The sequence below is a fragment of the Diadema antillarum genome, unplaced genomic scaffold, assembly GCF_040938485.1.
Source record: "Diadema antillarum isolate AM-2024a unplaced genomic scaffold, OU_Dant_1.0 seq00001097_RagTag, whole genome shotgun sequence".
In the NCBI taxonomy this organism is placed as follows: Eukaryota; Metazoa; Echinodermata; class Echinoidea; order Diadematoida; family Diadematidae; genus Diadema; species Diadema antillarum.
This window is the reverse complement of record NW_027271914.1, coordinates 511338-525690: the sequence shown is the minus strand read 5'-3', so window position 1 is coordinate 525690 and position 14353 is coordinate 511338. Positions and strand designations below refer to the sequence as shown.

General features: G+C 38.8%; 2 protein-coding genes and 2 non-coding genes across 4 annotated transcripts; all 4 read left to right on the top strand.

Moving 5' to 3' along the window:
• The first annotated feature begins 1534 nt into the window (after positions 1–1534).
• LOC139743583 (U5 spliceosomal RNA) lies at positions 1535–1653 on the top strand. Its single transcript, XR_011711766.1, has one exon. It is a non-coding gene; the product is annotated as a U5 spliceosomal RNA (small nuclear RNA).
• Positions 1654–5113: 3460 nt separating this feature from the next.
• On the top strand, positions 5114–5233 carry LOC139743584 (U5 spliceosomal RNA). Its single transcript, XR_011711767.1, has one exon. It is a non-coding gene; the product is annotated as a U5 spliceosomal RNA (small nuclear RNA).
• Positions 5234–6499: 1266 nt separating this feature from the next.
• On the top strand, positions 6500–6895 carry LOC139743567 (uncharacterized). The gene has a single exon (XM_071654048.1). The coding sequence runs from the start codon at positions 6500–6502 to the stop codon at positions 6893–6895; it is 396 nt and encodes a 131-aa protein (XP_071510149.1).
• Positions 6896–7729: 834 nt separating this feature from the next.
• LOC139743566 (cytochrome P450 2U1-like) lies at positions 7730–12026 on the top strand. Its single transcript, XM_071654047.1, has 4 exons — positions 7730–8401; positions 9588–9767; positions 10442–10589; positions 11818–12026. The coding sequence occupies exons 1-4, from the start codon at positions 7730–7732 to the stop codon at positions 12024–12026; spliced, it is 1209 nt and encodes a 402-aa protein (XP_071510148.1).
• Positions 12027–14353: the final 2327 nt, after the last annotated feature.

Sequence of the window (14353 nt, the reverse complement as noted above, 5' to 3'; positions counted from 1 at the left end):
GTGAACATTACAAAGGGACATACACTGCTAAAATGCGATAGAAAATGAAAGAGGAATAGATGGTGACAACATGTGGGTACGAAAGTAAAGACATTTAATATAATATATTGCCTGTAGGCATGTGAATCCATAAAGGTTGCCCCTAAGGAACAATAACAAATGCAAACTATTTACAGACTTTATGTATTCAAATTTATTTTCGAATATTACACTGTAACCATTCATTCATTACCTTTAATTGTGGCTAATCTACGTATGTAGGCCTAAACTATAAATCATAATGTCAATTAAAAAGCATCAGACAAAAATTAATGAGATCCACAGTTATAATGATTTATTCTGAACAAAAACAAACAAACATTAAAGTATCTGTGTTTAATGGTACTGTAAACTAGAGATGTCGATGACAGTGTGGGACAAAAGTGTCACACGACCCCTTCACAAATTCGTATCAAAGATACCAAAATAAATTAAGGAAAAAAATTAATTAAATATCAGTAATGCAGTTTGGCAAAAAAAAAAAGAAAAACAAACGAACAAACAAACTGAATAGCTACAGATATTGAGTATAAATTCCTCTACAAACTGCATTTTGGTTGAAAGATGAAAGCTTTTCTCATGGAATTTGAAGGAACTATGATTCATTGGGTGCATGTACAGAAAATAGGTGGTTTTTTAGTGAAAAAAAAAAACAACAACTCGTAGTCTGGCTTTGCGGACCCTATAACAGAGTTTGAGCTGAAGAACCCGCCTTGGGAATTTGATGGATCCAGGTAAGTGAATTTGATGGATCCAGGTAAGTGAAGATGAAACACCTCATTTCTCCGAACTATTTTAGAGATTTTTTTTTTAGTTTTTAATTTTTAATTTTGAATTTTGAATTTTAACACACGTCTCTATGTGGAATTTATTATTTACCCGTGTGAGCCCGACACAAGCACGTATCGAAATCGTTGTATACAACGGTAGAGGGCGCTATTTCGCAAATTAGTGAATCGATCAAAGGGTGGTTGCTGTGTGCAGCGCTCTCCAGAGTCCGAGAACGCAGGGTTGATAGGGCATAATACTTTTCAATTTCTATTCACCTGATCTTACCATAACTTGTGATATTTGCAGTGGGTGTATATATATCTAATTCGTTTAATAGACACGTAAGTACATGTACTACGAATCAATCTGTGCCGTCTTTAAAAAAAAAAAAAAACGCGCCCGGGACATGAGGCGAGATGTGTACTTTGATCGACTGGCAGATTGCGGAAGTCATGATCGATTAATACGTTCTACTTGAATAATTGGTTATTTTTGTCTTTTTCTTTACTTGCTTGGCCATTGTTTGAGTATGCTGATGTTACAAAAACATTTTTTTTAATTAAAAATTAAATAACTTAAAAACCAAAAAATCACGGGGTCAGATACAATATTCAGTATCAAACAAGGAAAACAAGTATGATAATCACAATGATGAGTATGATAATATAACCATTCTTATAAATTTTTGTTCTAAATACTTAACTTATATAACTTCAATTATTCGTCACTCTGGTTTCTCTGCAATACGCATAAATCTTTCGCCTTTTACTAAAGATTTCCGTGCAGAGGAACACATTGATGAGTCTATAACGATTTTTCTCCGGTTTGCCTACTAGGCAGACCTTGCAATTACAATGCAAAGACAGATGTACAACACTTTTCTCGCACAAGGGAGGTGGAGTGTTTGCTATTCCACTTCTTGCTCATGCTCACGCTCTCGTGTTGTAGTAAAGTAACATATTCTATGATATAGTGTGAGCAATGCAGGGAGTTGAGGAAGGGGCAAAAATAACCCTTGTGTGAGGGATGCCAGCGAGGGAACGAAGCGACTGAGCTAAGAGAGGGTGTGGGAGGAGGGTATCCCTCTCCCACACTTGGTACTTTAGTACTGAAATTCAACAATCTGGTGCACACATTATGTGAGAGAAATGTTTGAATTTTTTTTTCATTCCAAACGTAATAAAAATTTATATTCAAGGACATTGCGAATGGCTAATTGTGGTATTAAGATTCTGTCGCCATTTTTTTTTCCGTGTGTCTTCATTGTGTATAAGTTTATGGAACACTTTACTGTACTAGGGACGACATTCTTTCCGCATCTCTTCAGAAATTAAAAAAAAAATGGGAGGATTGCTTTGAACAGAGGTTGCCGATAGACTCGTTGTGATCAAAGAAGACTTCTTTAAAGGGTGATGTGTACAGTTCTGGTTGAGGTGAAGATATAGCTTTTAATGTTTTGCGAGATATACTCAGAAACCACTCTATGAGATGTCAAAGAGCATGCAATTCTAAGGGGTATCAAAAGTTTATTTGATGAAAATCGGTTTTGAAATGGCTGAGATATCCAAAAACAAGGTGAAACAAAGAGATCCTAAAAGGCACGGCCTGTCGCCTTTTATTTATACATCATTTTTTTGGATATCTCAGTCATTTGAAAACCAATTTTCATCAAATAAACGCTGAATCCTTCTTAAAAATTACATGCTCTTTCATAAGAGGTTTCTCCTTTATAAACCTGAATCCCCATCTCAACCAGTACTGTGCAGTCATTTTAAATGAATTTATTTATTAACAAGTACCTCAAGACCACTTCACTTTATCTTATTCACATAGTCATAATCTACCTTGACATGCAGGCCAAAGTGGGGTATAAAAGTTATTTCATTTTCCTCAGTATATATTTATTGATTTCATTAAAAAATAATTCATGAATTTACCCATTCTGGATATAACTTAGATAAAAACAATACAGATACAATTTTAAAAACACACAAACAAATCAATTCTCAATATTATACTACAAATAATTGCTCTCCAGAATAGAAAAATAATTAATCAATCCCACGGCAGTAAATTCTTCACGAGAAAATATTGACACATGCCAACTAGTATGTTGGATCATACACATAAATCACATTCCACTTTGCAGTATACATCAACAAAAAAACATACATCGTGCAAATCTAGAATGAAATCATTCATAAGCCCAACCAGCCCTCCCCCTCTCAACCAAAACAAATCTTCATCTATAATTATCCTGAATAATAACCCCATTAAATGATATCAGTCTTACAATTTTTAACTAACCTGATCCTTCAAATCAAATCAAATCAAATCAAATCAAATCAAATCAAATCAAATCAAATCAAATCAAATCAAATCAAATCGAAGTCCCACCAACTCCCGATTTACCCAAAACCAGAAGCACACCTACACCCACACTCACACCCCCCCCCCCCCCACACACACACACATATACGCACACGCATACCCACACCCGAGCCGATACCGCCTTCCTTCTCGATGAAGCCCTTGATAACAAATTAGCATACAAAATATTACATAAAAACACATGGGCCCTATAAAAGCATCATCCGCCCGCAAGCCGATTGTTCTTTTGGTGGTTTTCTTTCTTTCTTTCTTTCTTTCTTTTTTTTTGGGGGGGGGGGCGGATTCGAGCTAAGAATGTCCCCTCATTGGTAGTAACGTTGTTGGAAGTTTCTGTACTCGAATTAACTAATACAGATATTTTGTTTTGTTTTGTTTTGTTTTATTGTTTCTGTGTACGATTACGGCAATTATTAATGATGTGAAGGCAAGTCGTTGATTATTATTCGGGGCGCCCCGTCCGCTGCAAAACAAGAGAAGATGGTACGTTGGCGCACTGAGTGGTCAGCTTCTATTCACCTTCTTGCCTCCTGGATGGCTTCTCGAAGTGTTGTAATAAAAGTCGCTGACCCTTGTTTCGTTTTGTTTCATTTTGTTTTGTTTGTTTCGGCCAGTACAGGAGTCCCCACACGGAACTTTCAGAACTCTGCATGCGCTCTCTTCGGTTTTTCGACCCATAGTCAACGTGCCTCTAGCCTTTTGCAAAGGCAGCTCGCAATGGACTCGAACACAGCGAGCGGTGGCCTCGCATACAGCGATCTCGAGAAGCGAGCATCGCTCCGCTCGAAGGTCGCTATCGATACACTCGCTGTGACTGTGCACGTCCACAGATTATTCCGAGCTGCCTTTGGAAAAGACTAAGGTGCATTAGTCTCTCCTTCCCTCTCTCCCCTCTCACTTTCTCCTTTCTCTATCCTGTGGGAAGGATTTGGGACGTTCAAAATGAAACGATGACGATAAGGATGGGGAAAAATATAGAGAAAGAAAGAAAAGAATGACATTGCAGGAAGGATAAAGTGGTGAACGCCATCGCTAAGAAGTAGTCCCTGTTCTTCTTGTTGATTTTGAACTTCAACAAGACTGACAAGACTCAGAACTTCCCGTAAAGTTCTTGAATTTTGAAGAAAAAAAAAGTGAACGTATTTACACCACACGCACCATTACTAGAGGGTGTGGTCTCCTATTCACACTGGACGGGTGTTGTACCATTGAAATTAACATCAGCGCAGTGTCAAAAATATCACCAGCTACAGTGTCAAATTAACACCATGAAAGTGCCAGGTCAACACTTTTCAACACCATCACAACATACTTTCTCCACTTGTCGGTGTGGTCAGTTAAACGGGACACTGGTTTCTGGTATTGATTTGCACCAGTCTGGCGCATGGCGTGGTGTGAAATCTAACACCGATCTTTTTTGCAGTGTAATAGAGGGCGCTGTTTTCTGAATATTCAATCGATCAATGCTATTTAATATCTGAAAAGAAAAAGTATTAAAAAAAACTGTATGGAAAACGTCAGGAACTCATAACAAATTGATATGGGGAGAGTGAATACTAATTGTTTTAAAAAGAATGTGTTCTCACTATCTCATAGAATACGATCTATAGTGATTTTGTCTATTGGTATACAAGGACTCTGTACAGTGTGCATAACATCATGATCGATTATTGATCATTTTCCAATAGTTTTGAAAAGTAGTTACTAGTACTATTCCATCTAACCACATCTTCAATATTGAAAGTGCGACGTTTAATAAAGAAAATTGCATTTTTTTTAAAAATGTGCAAAACTTGTTTTCGGAAAAGTTTTACAGATAAATTAATAAAATTATTTGCGTGGTCAGAAATGTAAGTCATAACCGTCCTTATATTTTTTTGCTAATTATATATTTATTATGTAATTCCACTCTCAGTCACTCTGGTTTCTCTGCAATACGCATAAATCTTTCGCCTTTTACTAAAGATTTCCGTGCAGAGGAACACATTGATGAGTCTGTAACGATTTTTCTCCGGTCTATCGATACGGTAGACCTTGCATCAAACATGTAAAGAAAGACACGTGAAAGTAAGACAAAAGAGAGCGATATGTTATATATCTACGACTTTTCATACTCAAATGCATGCTCCTTCGAATAAATACCAATGAAGCAAACCTCAAAAACATGACGAACTTCGTGTCACAAAATGACAAAGTGAACTCTCGTGGACATCCATATCATGTAACGCTGCTTAATGGTGAGACACACATGTCGTCTGCCGTTACTGCTCACGCTTACTCTGAAACAGTGTGCGAAAAATATGAGAAAATTATATTACAAATCACAATCAGTGACTGCACAGTTATTGTGAAAACAATTCACGACGAAACAAGGCGATCTCTTGATTCAGCCGGGAATGGTCAGGATATAGAATAATAACAATAAAAAAAGAGGTATCACATGCAGCTTTATACACTTTCTAGGATGATACTGTCCAGAAGACCGATTAGTGGGAATACTGGCATACCCATTACACCAATACCCACGTATGATCATCGATATCTCTATGTTCGATGTTGAGAACAGAAGCAATACAAAGCAGTAAAAACCTCGCACGGATGATTGGTGGGACTATTCCTATAGTCCTAGGATTCGTTTGATCTCTGCATTCATCCAAAGAAACGCATGACTTTGTACACGAATTCAGTGATCGTGCAAACTCTTTTTATTTGAATCATGTTAGACACATCCACAGTACACAGTCATGACATTTAGATGTTGTTTTTGATGTTGCTGTGTCATCATATATCTTGTACTTCTTTATATTAATTAAGTAACGGAAGTTGCGGCCTTTGTCTGGTTCATTTTCCGTGGCCGTGCTGATTGCCGTGAACATGAAGTAAACAGGAAAAGTGAACGTATGCAAAAACAGAAACAGACATTGTTCACAGTATTTTCAAAGATTATATGGCCATGATGGCAGAATCATTCTTGGCTGTTTAACATTATCCTCTCATTGTCTGCTTTTGTTGGAGGACGTCACAATAACTATAGATGACATTCTGCCTCCGCTAATTCACCACAGTGAAGTTTGCTTTGCTTGCATCGTAAGCAGGTTTCGCGTTCATCAAACACTATTCCTGACAACATTCAGAGAGAGACATATTTAGAATTAAGCAGCTTTTTGTTTGGTGGGATACAATTTCTTTCTGAAAAAAAAAAGAGAAGAAGACTTAACATTTTGTTTTTGAGACGTCTGCTACCATAACCAAGATTATATTCTCGTTGTCGTTGTATAAGGACGACGACATGTATTTTGCAATGGCTCTCACGGTCACCGTTGACTCATGGAATCTAAGCGACCTGACAAAGCTGCTGCTTAGTTTTATCATTGCCGTCGCCGTCTTCGTGATCGTGAGAGAACTTCAACTATGCTTTCGCCTACCTCCTGGTCCGTGGTTTCTGCAGCTCAAATTATTTGCAGGGCTTCTTCGTCGTTCGCCCGGAGGGGAAAGGCATGACGAACTCTTCGCACAACTCGCCAAGGAATTCGGAAAGATCTTCAGCTTCCGAAAAGGCCGAGATTTCGTCGTTGTCCTGAACGACCCCGAGATCATCCAGGAGGCTTTTATCAAGAAGAAAGATGTCTTCAATGACAGGAGGGGCCCAGCCATGTACGAGTGCATGTACGGCGGACGCAATGGTTTGTTCCCTTGATTAGAGCGCCATAGCCAGTTTGTCACTAATAAAACTGATCTGTGGATCATGAGGACATGAAATTCATACAAAGACGTAATTCGAGTTATCTATACTTTCATTTGAGATATATATATATCCCTCTCTCTTTTACATGTAGGGCCTATATATTGACACTGCTGTGGTTGTTTATGATCAGCGCCGTGCACTATTGTTATGCTGTTATGAATTCAATGCAATGATTTCGAAAGCACTATAAGGTTACATGCACACAATAACTGTAATAAATCCAAGAATGATTTCTTTCTTTTTATTTTTTTTTACCGACGATTACGCAGGAGCTTATTGGTCAGTTTGTAATGCATAGTTTTAGCTTAGAAGGCATAATCAATGACAAACATACACAACATGTTATTGGTTTAGTATAACGCGTAACACTGATTTCTACTGATAATGCATGCACGACCATGCGCTCTGACGAAAATAGTACCCATTAACTGTAACGTGATGCCTATCATTATTATGCATGCAGTCAATCACATTATGAAAACACTGTTTTGTTTAATATCATTATGGTATTTCATTGTACCAAGTCCTGCTAAGGATTAGATTAGATTAGATTAGATTAGATTAGATTAGATTAGATTAGATTAGATTAGATTAGAAAAAGTAGCAATACGTGTGATGTGATATACACTTAATTGATACGCTGATCTGTCATATTTTTGTCGTTTTCACCATTAACACGATGACGCAAAAGTTTAGGTTACTAAAATAGATTCGATTAGATTACAGCACGTGTCATGTTGTTGATTTAGGCCTATGTGTATTTTTCTTGTCGTATTGATTATCACCATGGTAACCGATAAAAAAGCTCATCGACTGCTTGGAAGTCACGCCCAGTCGTGGAAGACCACTCGTCGGGTGGTTGGCCCGTGTCTCAAGAACGTTGGCTCCTGGGGACGACGGATGGAGAGCATCATCAGCCTCGAGGCCGATCAACTCATCGACGAGCTCGCCAACTTTGGTCCCATCTCCTGCGACCCGCGCAACAAGATCACGCAGTCCGTAGCCAACATCATCTACGCCTTGGCTTACGGCCACCGACTGGAGTACGAGGACCCCAAGTTACTCGAAATAATCGATGCCATCGATACGATCATGGGACACTCGTTGTCGACCGCTTTAACGGACAGAATACGGTATCTGCCTTTCCTGTACTTACTGCCCAGCACGAGGCCGATGAGGAAGGCTTACGAGGTGATGAAACGGACCATGACCACGGCCGTGGAGAAACGACTGGATGCGACTGCAAGCAACGGTGAGGGCAGTACCATCATCGAGCGAATCATCGCTTCCTCGGATGAGGAGAAGGAGGGGGCAAGCCTCCCGGAGAGGAGGCAGATTCCAACGGAAGATATTTGGCGAGTGTTGTACGACGTCATGTTGGCCGGGACTGACACCACGTCCAATACCTTGTGTTGGGCCGTGTTAATTATGGCTCACCATCAGCAGGTGCAGAAACAGGTGTGTATACGCCGGCTACAATAGCACATTGAAGGGGTTCAGCAAATTATCCTACCACGGTAAACACATCATTTACAGTCACGACCTGCCTAAGCGGCCACCTGCAGTATACGACTATACTAAACACCCCACCCCCGAAAAATCATGTTAATGACCCTGTCTGATGGCGGCCAACTGTCTGTAACGGCCACTTTGTCGTCTCCCTTGGGTGGCCTTTAAAGCAGTGCATGGTGGATCTACGGGTGGGGGGGGGGGAGGAGTTGGGTTGTAGCTGTTGTAGCTCAGTGGATAAGACCAAGGATTATCAGTGACGATGTCCCTTGTTCGAATCTCCCGCACTCTGAGAAAATTGCAGCTTTACCATTGTCACCTTTGGAGCATCTGTAAGGGGCAGCTTTGCACCTTTCAAACCAGTGTCACAGTTCTGGTCTAAAAGATGCAAAGTTGCACCTGTAAAGGTGCTCCCGGTGTGTCAATGGTCTGCAAAGTTGAACCTATTTTTCTGAGTGAGTTGTGCGTATGTTTGTAGGCAATAGACGGTTTATCCTAATTGTCCATGAACCCTTCAGATGTTTTTGTTTCCCTTTTACATATAGCATCTAATGCTTCCATAGCGGAAGCTTTAAAGCATATCACACAGGTATCGGACTTGATTAGCATTCATGCCATTTTCTTGTATCTTTTATCCTGTATTCATGCATGATTGTGTCTTTTGTCATAATATGTTTTATGCCATGTAAACATGTAAATATAGATAGATGATAAACTTCAACTTCATTCCAATCACACCCAAGAACATGCACATGAATACACACGTGTATACTAACCAGGGCTCGATATTAGCAGTGTCCCGGTGGCCGGGGGCCAAGGGCCACCACTTCTGTGTCTGGCCACCAAATTCCCAAAAAGTTTGCCTTCTAGTGGCCCAATCGGACAGCTAAAATTCAAAAATAAATGTTAGCAATGGTTATATTCCTTTTTATTTCAGGCCACTACATTTCTCTTTTTGGGACCACCAAAATATCAAATTCAAAGATTTCAGTGGTCCGAACAGGGGCACCAGAAAAAAAAATGTTAGTGTCATTTAAGGCCTGCTAACCATTAGATATTAGACAAATTTCCTTACCATACAACTATAGCATAAGGTGATGATGGAACATTACGATGACCTCATTTATATTGACAGGTTCAGGAAGAGATAGACCTGATTCTGGCCGGACGAAAACCCAGTCTTCAGGACCAAAAGGCTATGCCGTTCACTCGAGCAACTATCATGGAAGTACTCCGATTGAGGCCCGTGGGACCACTAGCAGTGCCGCATTCTGCATCTGAAACGGCTGTACTGCGAGACTACACTATCCCGAAGGTAATCAAAAATACTGCGACTTGTAGGTGTAATCCCGGCCGAGTATAATTAGCAATCTCCATGTTAGTTCATCCAAAATTTAGTGTGATTTCGATATCAATAAACTCTGTGTCACTGATGGGACATTGACATTGCCTTATATCTTATATGAGACTCTAACTTGAAGACGGGGCAGTTATTATGTCAAGGATATTGTTAGTCATAATTTATTTCTTGTTCCGTCTATCTATCTATCTATCTATCTATCTATCTACTACGTATATGTCTGTCAGCTCATCTATTAATAACTTCATCAATTTATTTTGCGTAGATTTGTTTCCTTCTTCAATACTGTGCCGGGGAGGAAACCCTTAATAGCAAACATACGTACGTGTATTTGTATCGTGTGCAAGTATCTTAGTAAAAGTCATTTTTCTACATCAAGCATGTAAAAGAGCATTTGAATTACCTCCAGTACAAGGCAGGGGGGATGACATTGCCATTAGCTAATGGCAGTGACAAAATTGAGAGAATGTGTAGTTGTTTATTATTATTATTATTTTATTATTATTATTATTATTATTATTATTATTATTATTATTATTATTATTATTATTATTATTATTATCATTATCATCATCACCATCATCATCATCATCATCATCATCACCATAATCATTATTCAAAACTGACAGGGTTCCATCCTGCTCGGCAATGTCATGTTCTGTCACCACGACCCGGACCATTGGCATGACCCAGAGCTGTTCAACCCACACCGGTTTCTGTCCGGCGACCGTACGAAAGTCATCCGCGATCCGCCGGCCTTCCTCCCGTTCGGCGTCGGTAGGTCACAGGCCTCGATTATAGTCGAAAGCTCTAGAGAGTTGCTTATGATTGTTAGTAACAACAACTGAATGTTGTTAATTCCTCTCATTTTTTTTTTCAGGGTAAAATGGGAAGAGATTTGTGAAGTTTCGAGTAAAGTAATCGCTTGCATAGAGGATGAAGGATATAGGTAATGTTGTTTTCTGCGGGGAATATTCAGTTTCGAGAGATAATAATCTTACATTGTCAGTTACTGATGTGATAATCCATCCATAGGTCAGGCAAGTTCGACTGAAAATCATACATCTTAGTTTAGTATAGTGCCAACGCTATGCGTGACACGTGTGTACACCTACGGCATTATACACGTCTTTACATGAAATGGTATACGAAATTATGACACTCATTTTATTAGCGAGCTTTAGATTTGCGACGCGAACGCTAGATATATTATGACGACGCTAATTAGGCTTAAAATGGTGTTCTGCACGGGTGCTGTTCGTTATTCCGAAGGTTCGCTATTCCGAAGGTTCGTTATTCCGAAGGGTCCTTAATCCGAACCACGTAAATTCCCTATACCTACAGGTTCGTTAATCCGAAAATGAAAAAAGGGTCCGTTAATCCGAAAATTTGTGGCGTTATTCCGAAGGTTCGTTATTCCGAAGATTGGTTAATCCGAAAATGAAATTCGGAACAATGAACCTTCGGAATAACGAATCTTAGGAATAAAGAGCCTTCGGAATAACGAACCTTCGGAATAACGAGCTGTAACCGTTCTGCACATGCGCGAGGCAGCTGTTTCAATTGTTCAACACGGGAGGCTGCGTCGTCTTAGCGTTCGCGTCGCAGATCTAAAGCTATTATGTCTCTGAAGTGACGAAGAGATAAGTGATAGCTAAACGGGAAAAAAAAAGATATATTATGTTTATGTTTAGAACTAAGCGTTATCTATACATCGGATCCTTCCAAACGGCGCTTACAAGAACTTCGCGACCACCCACCACTATTATCTGGACAACATACATTTCGTTCTAAAAAGAGTTCGTTATAAGATACGTAGGCCTATTTACAATAAAATGGCAGAATAACGATGCAATGTAATTGGGACAATAATAAACTAAAGCAAAATAGATGTACTGTCCTGTTCAGCTCCTCCTTTATGGCCGTGCTTATGATCTACGCAGAGCGAACCTGTAATATTGTTCTTCTCCATCTTTCATAACTTTGCTTACGTCATCCACACAAGGTCCCCGGATGTGCATCGGCGAACAGCTCGCCAAGAATGAGCTGTTCATCGTCTTCACCAGAATCATGCAGCGGTTCCTCGTCGACTTCGCCCCCGGCGACCGCCCCGACGTTCTGGACAAAGGATGGATAGCGGGGCAAATTCTCCGCCCCAACCAGATGAAAGTCCTCATGATTAAACGGGACGTTACCCCCGAGAAGACGGACTAGTACTAGTCTGAAGACTCATTACAAGGCTGTTTTCTATGTCACAATCTAGGTTGCTTTTTTTTTTCCTCTCTCATTAATTTGTGCTTTGTCTCTGTGTTATAATTTATCTTATTTTTGTTGTGCTGAATCAAATGTGTTTTGTGTTTACCCATGTACATGTGCAATGTCTGAAATGCCGAATAAAATAATAATGATAATAAATAATAATGATAATAATAATAATAATAATAATAATAATAATAATAATAATGATAATAATAATGATAATAATGATAATAATGATAATAATAATAATAATGACAATAATGATAATAATAATGACAATAATAAAAATAATAAGAATAATAAGAATAATACTAATAATGATGATAATAAAAATGATAATAATAATAATAATAATGATAATAATAATAATAATAATAATAATAATAACAATGATAATAATAACAATAATAATAATAGTAATAACAATAATAACAATAATAATAATAAAAGGCAAAAATAGGATGATGATGACGCTTTGAGAAAACCATACTTCGTATAGTCCCGCCGTGTTATCTCTATACATCTAGTCATTCGTGTCTGTCTGTCTATCGATGTTGTTAATATTCATCTACCAGTCAGTCTTGCTGTTTTACTGTTCATCTGAGGTCGATTTATCTACATACACTCTTGCGATTTTATCAAAACATTGTGCATTTCCGTCTACAGCTATGTATAGTTATTGTTACATATTCAAGGCTGTACTTATAACCTTATCTCTCCTTTTTAACGAATCTAATGTATCTTGTATGGAAGTGCAGTAGTGCAGTGGTCAAGGCTCTGGATTTACAATCAGAAGGCCTTAGGTTCGATTTCCGTGTTCATCCTCGTCGGGTCGACAATAGACAACACAGGTGTTTTGTTCGTAATCCATGCAAATGGGATGAAACACGTGTCTAGGTTCTAAAGCGTTACAACTGGCTGTCTAACATTCCTTTACGCTATGAAGCCATCATGCTCGTTCTAAGATAAAATTCGGAGGCGAAGAAAAAAAAATCACATTTCATTGAATTATAAACTGTATTTCAACGGTAAATTTAGAACGAAATACATATACTCGAATTTCAATGGTTAGGAAAGATATCCCCCGTATGGTGGCCGCTATATATGGCTGAAATAAGTTACGGCGTTTAAAAGCCAAATAGGTCCCGAACACCGCCCTGATATTACAGACCCACAAGCTGATGGGGTTAATGGTAACAGAATGCTGGCTCTCTTCCAGAGCTAATGATACTACTGAGGCTACCAAATGTAGATTCAAACATCTATCTGGATCAATTAGTGTATGAACATTGCAGTTACAAGACCATGTATTTTGATAAGGAGGTACTGCATGAGCTGTTATTTTTGCAAATGAGGTCACAGACACTTTCGCAAGATGTTGTTTTCGCAAATTGGCACCCACGCTATGGTAAATGCACCACTACCGTAGCGCATGGCGACATTTTCGCGTGTTGTTAAATTCGCGATCCAACTGTGAACGCAAGCCCTCGCGAAAATAACAGCTTATACATAATATAGTACAGCAAGTACATGTACTTCCAATTGTTGATACTCTATGATATATGTAACTTCATGTGTGATTTCCATGGTGGGAGAGTAGATGTGACTCTTTTCTCAGAGAGAAGGTCCCAAGTCGAGATCGATCGTCAAAACAAAAACAAAAAGGGTAAAACTTGCAAATTCAATAAATTTCCCAATTCAGTGACCGATGTTGTTGAAGCCTCCAGCATTCTGATACTACTTGGTCTCTGGACACGTAGAAAGATGCACGATAACTTCTATCATGTTGCACCTCTGCACAGGCTAACCAGTTTAGATCACAACTCATGGCAACCGACCATTACAGTGCATTTCCCTTATAACGTAGTCCTCGGCACCGTCGGTTTTCTTTCGTTATATTGAAATTGTAGCTATACCTGAATTTTAAAGTGCATAAAGATATAGAGATGATAATTTTAAGACCTGAATTTTTACTTCGTTGTAACGAGAATTTCGTTTTTGCCATGTTCATTATAACGAGAGTGCACTGTACTGTATTTACTAAGTGACTCAAATTTGTGGTGTTTGAGAATGTAACACCTCTAGCTGTACCATTGCTTCCGAGCTAATCCGTACACCCAAATCTTTCAATTGTTGAAAGGGGTTTGAATGAACAATGTATATATAAAATAACTGTTACCATGGCAACAATGTAAAGAGATGTGAAACAGATTTGAATTTAATTTAATTTAATTTAATTTAATACTTGAGAGTTGATTGGTTTGCACCTAACTGCTACCATG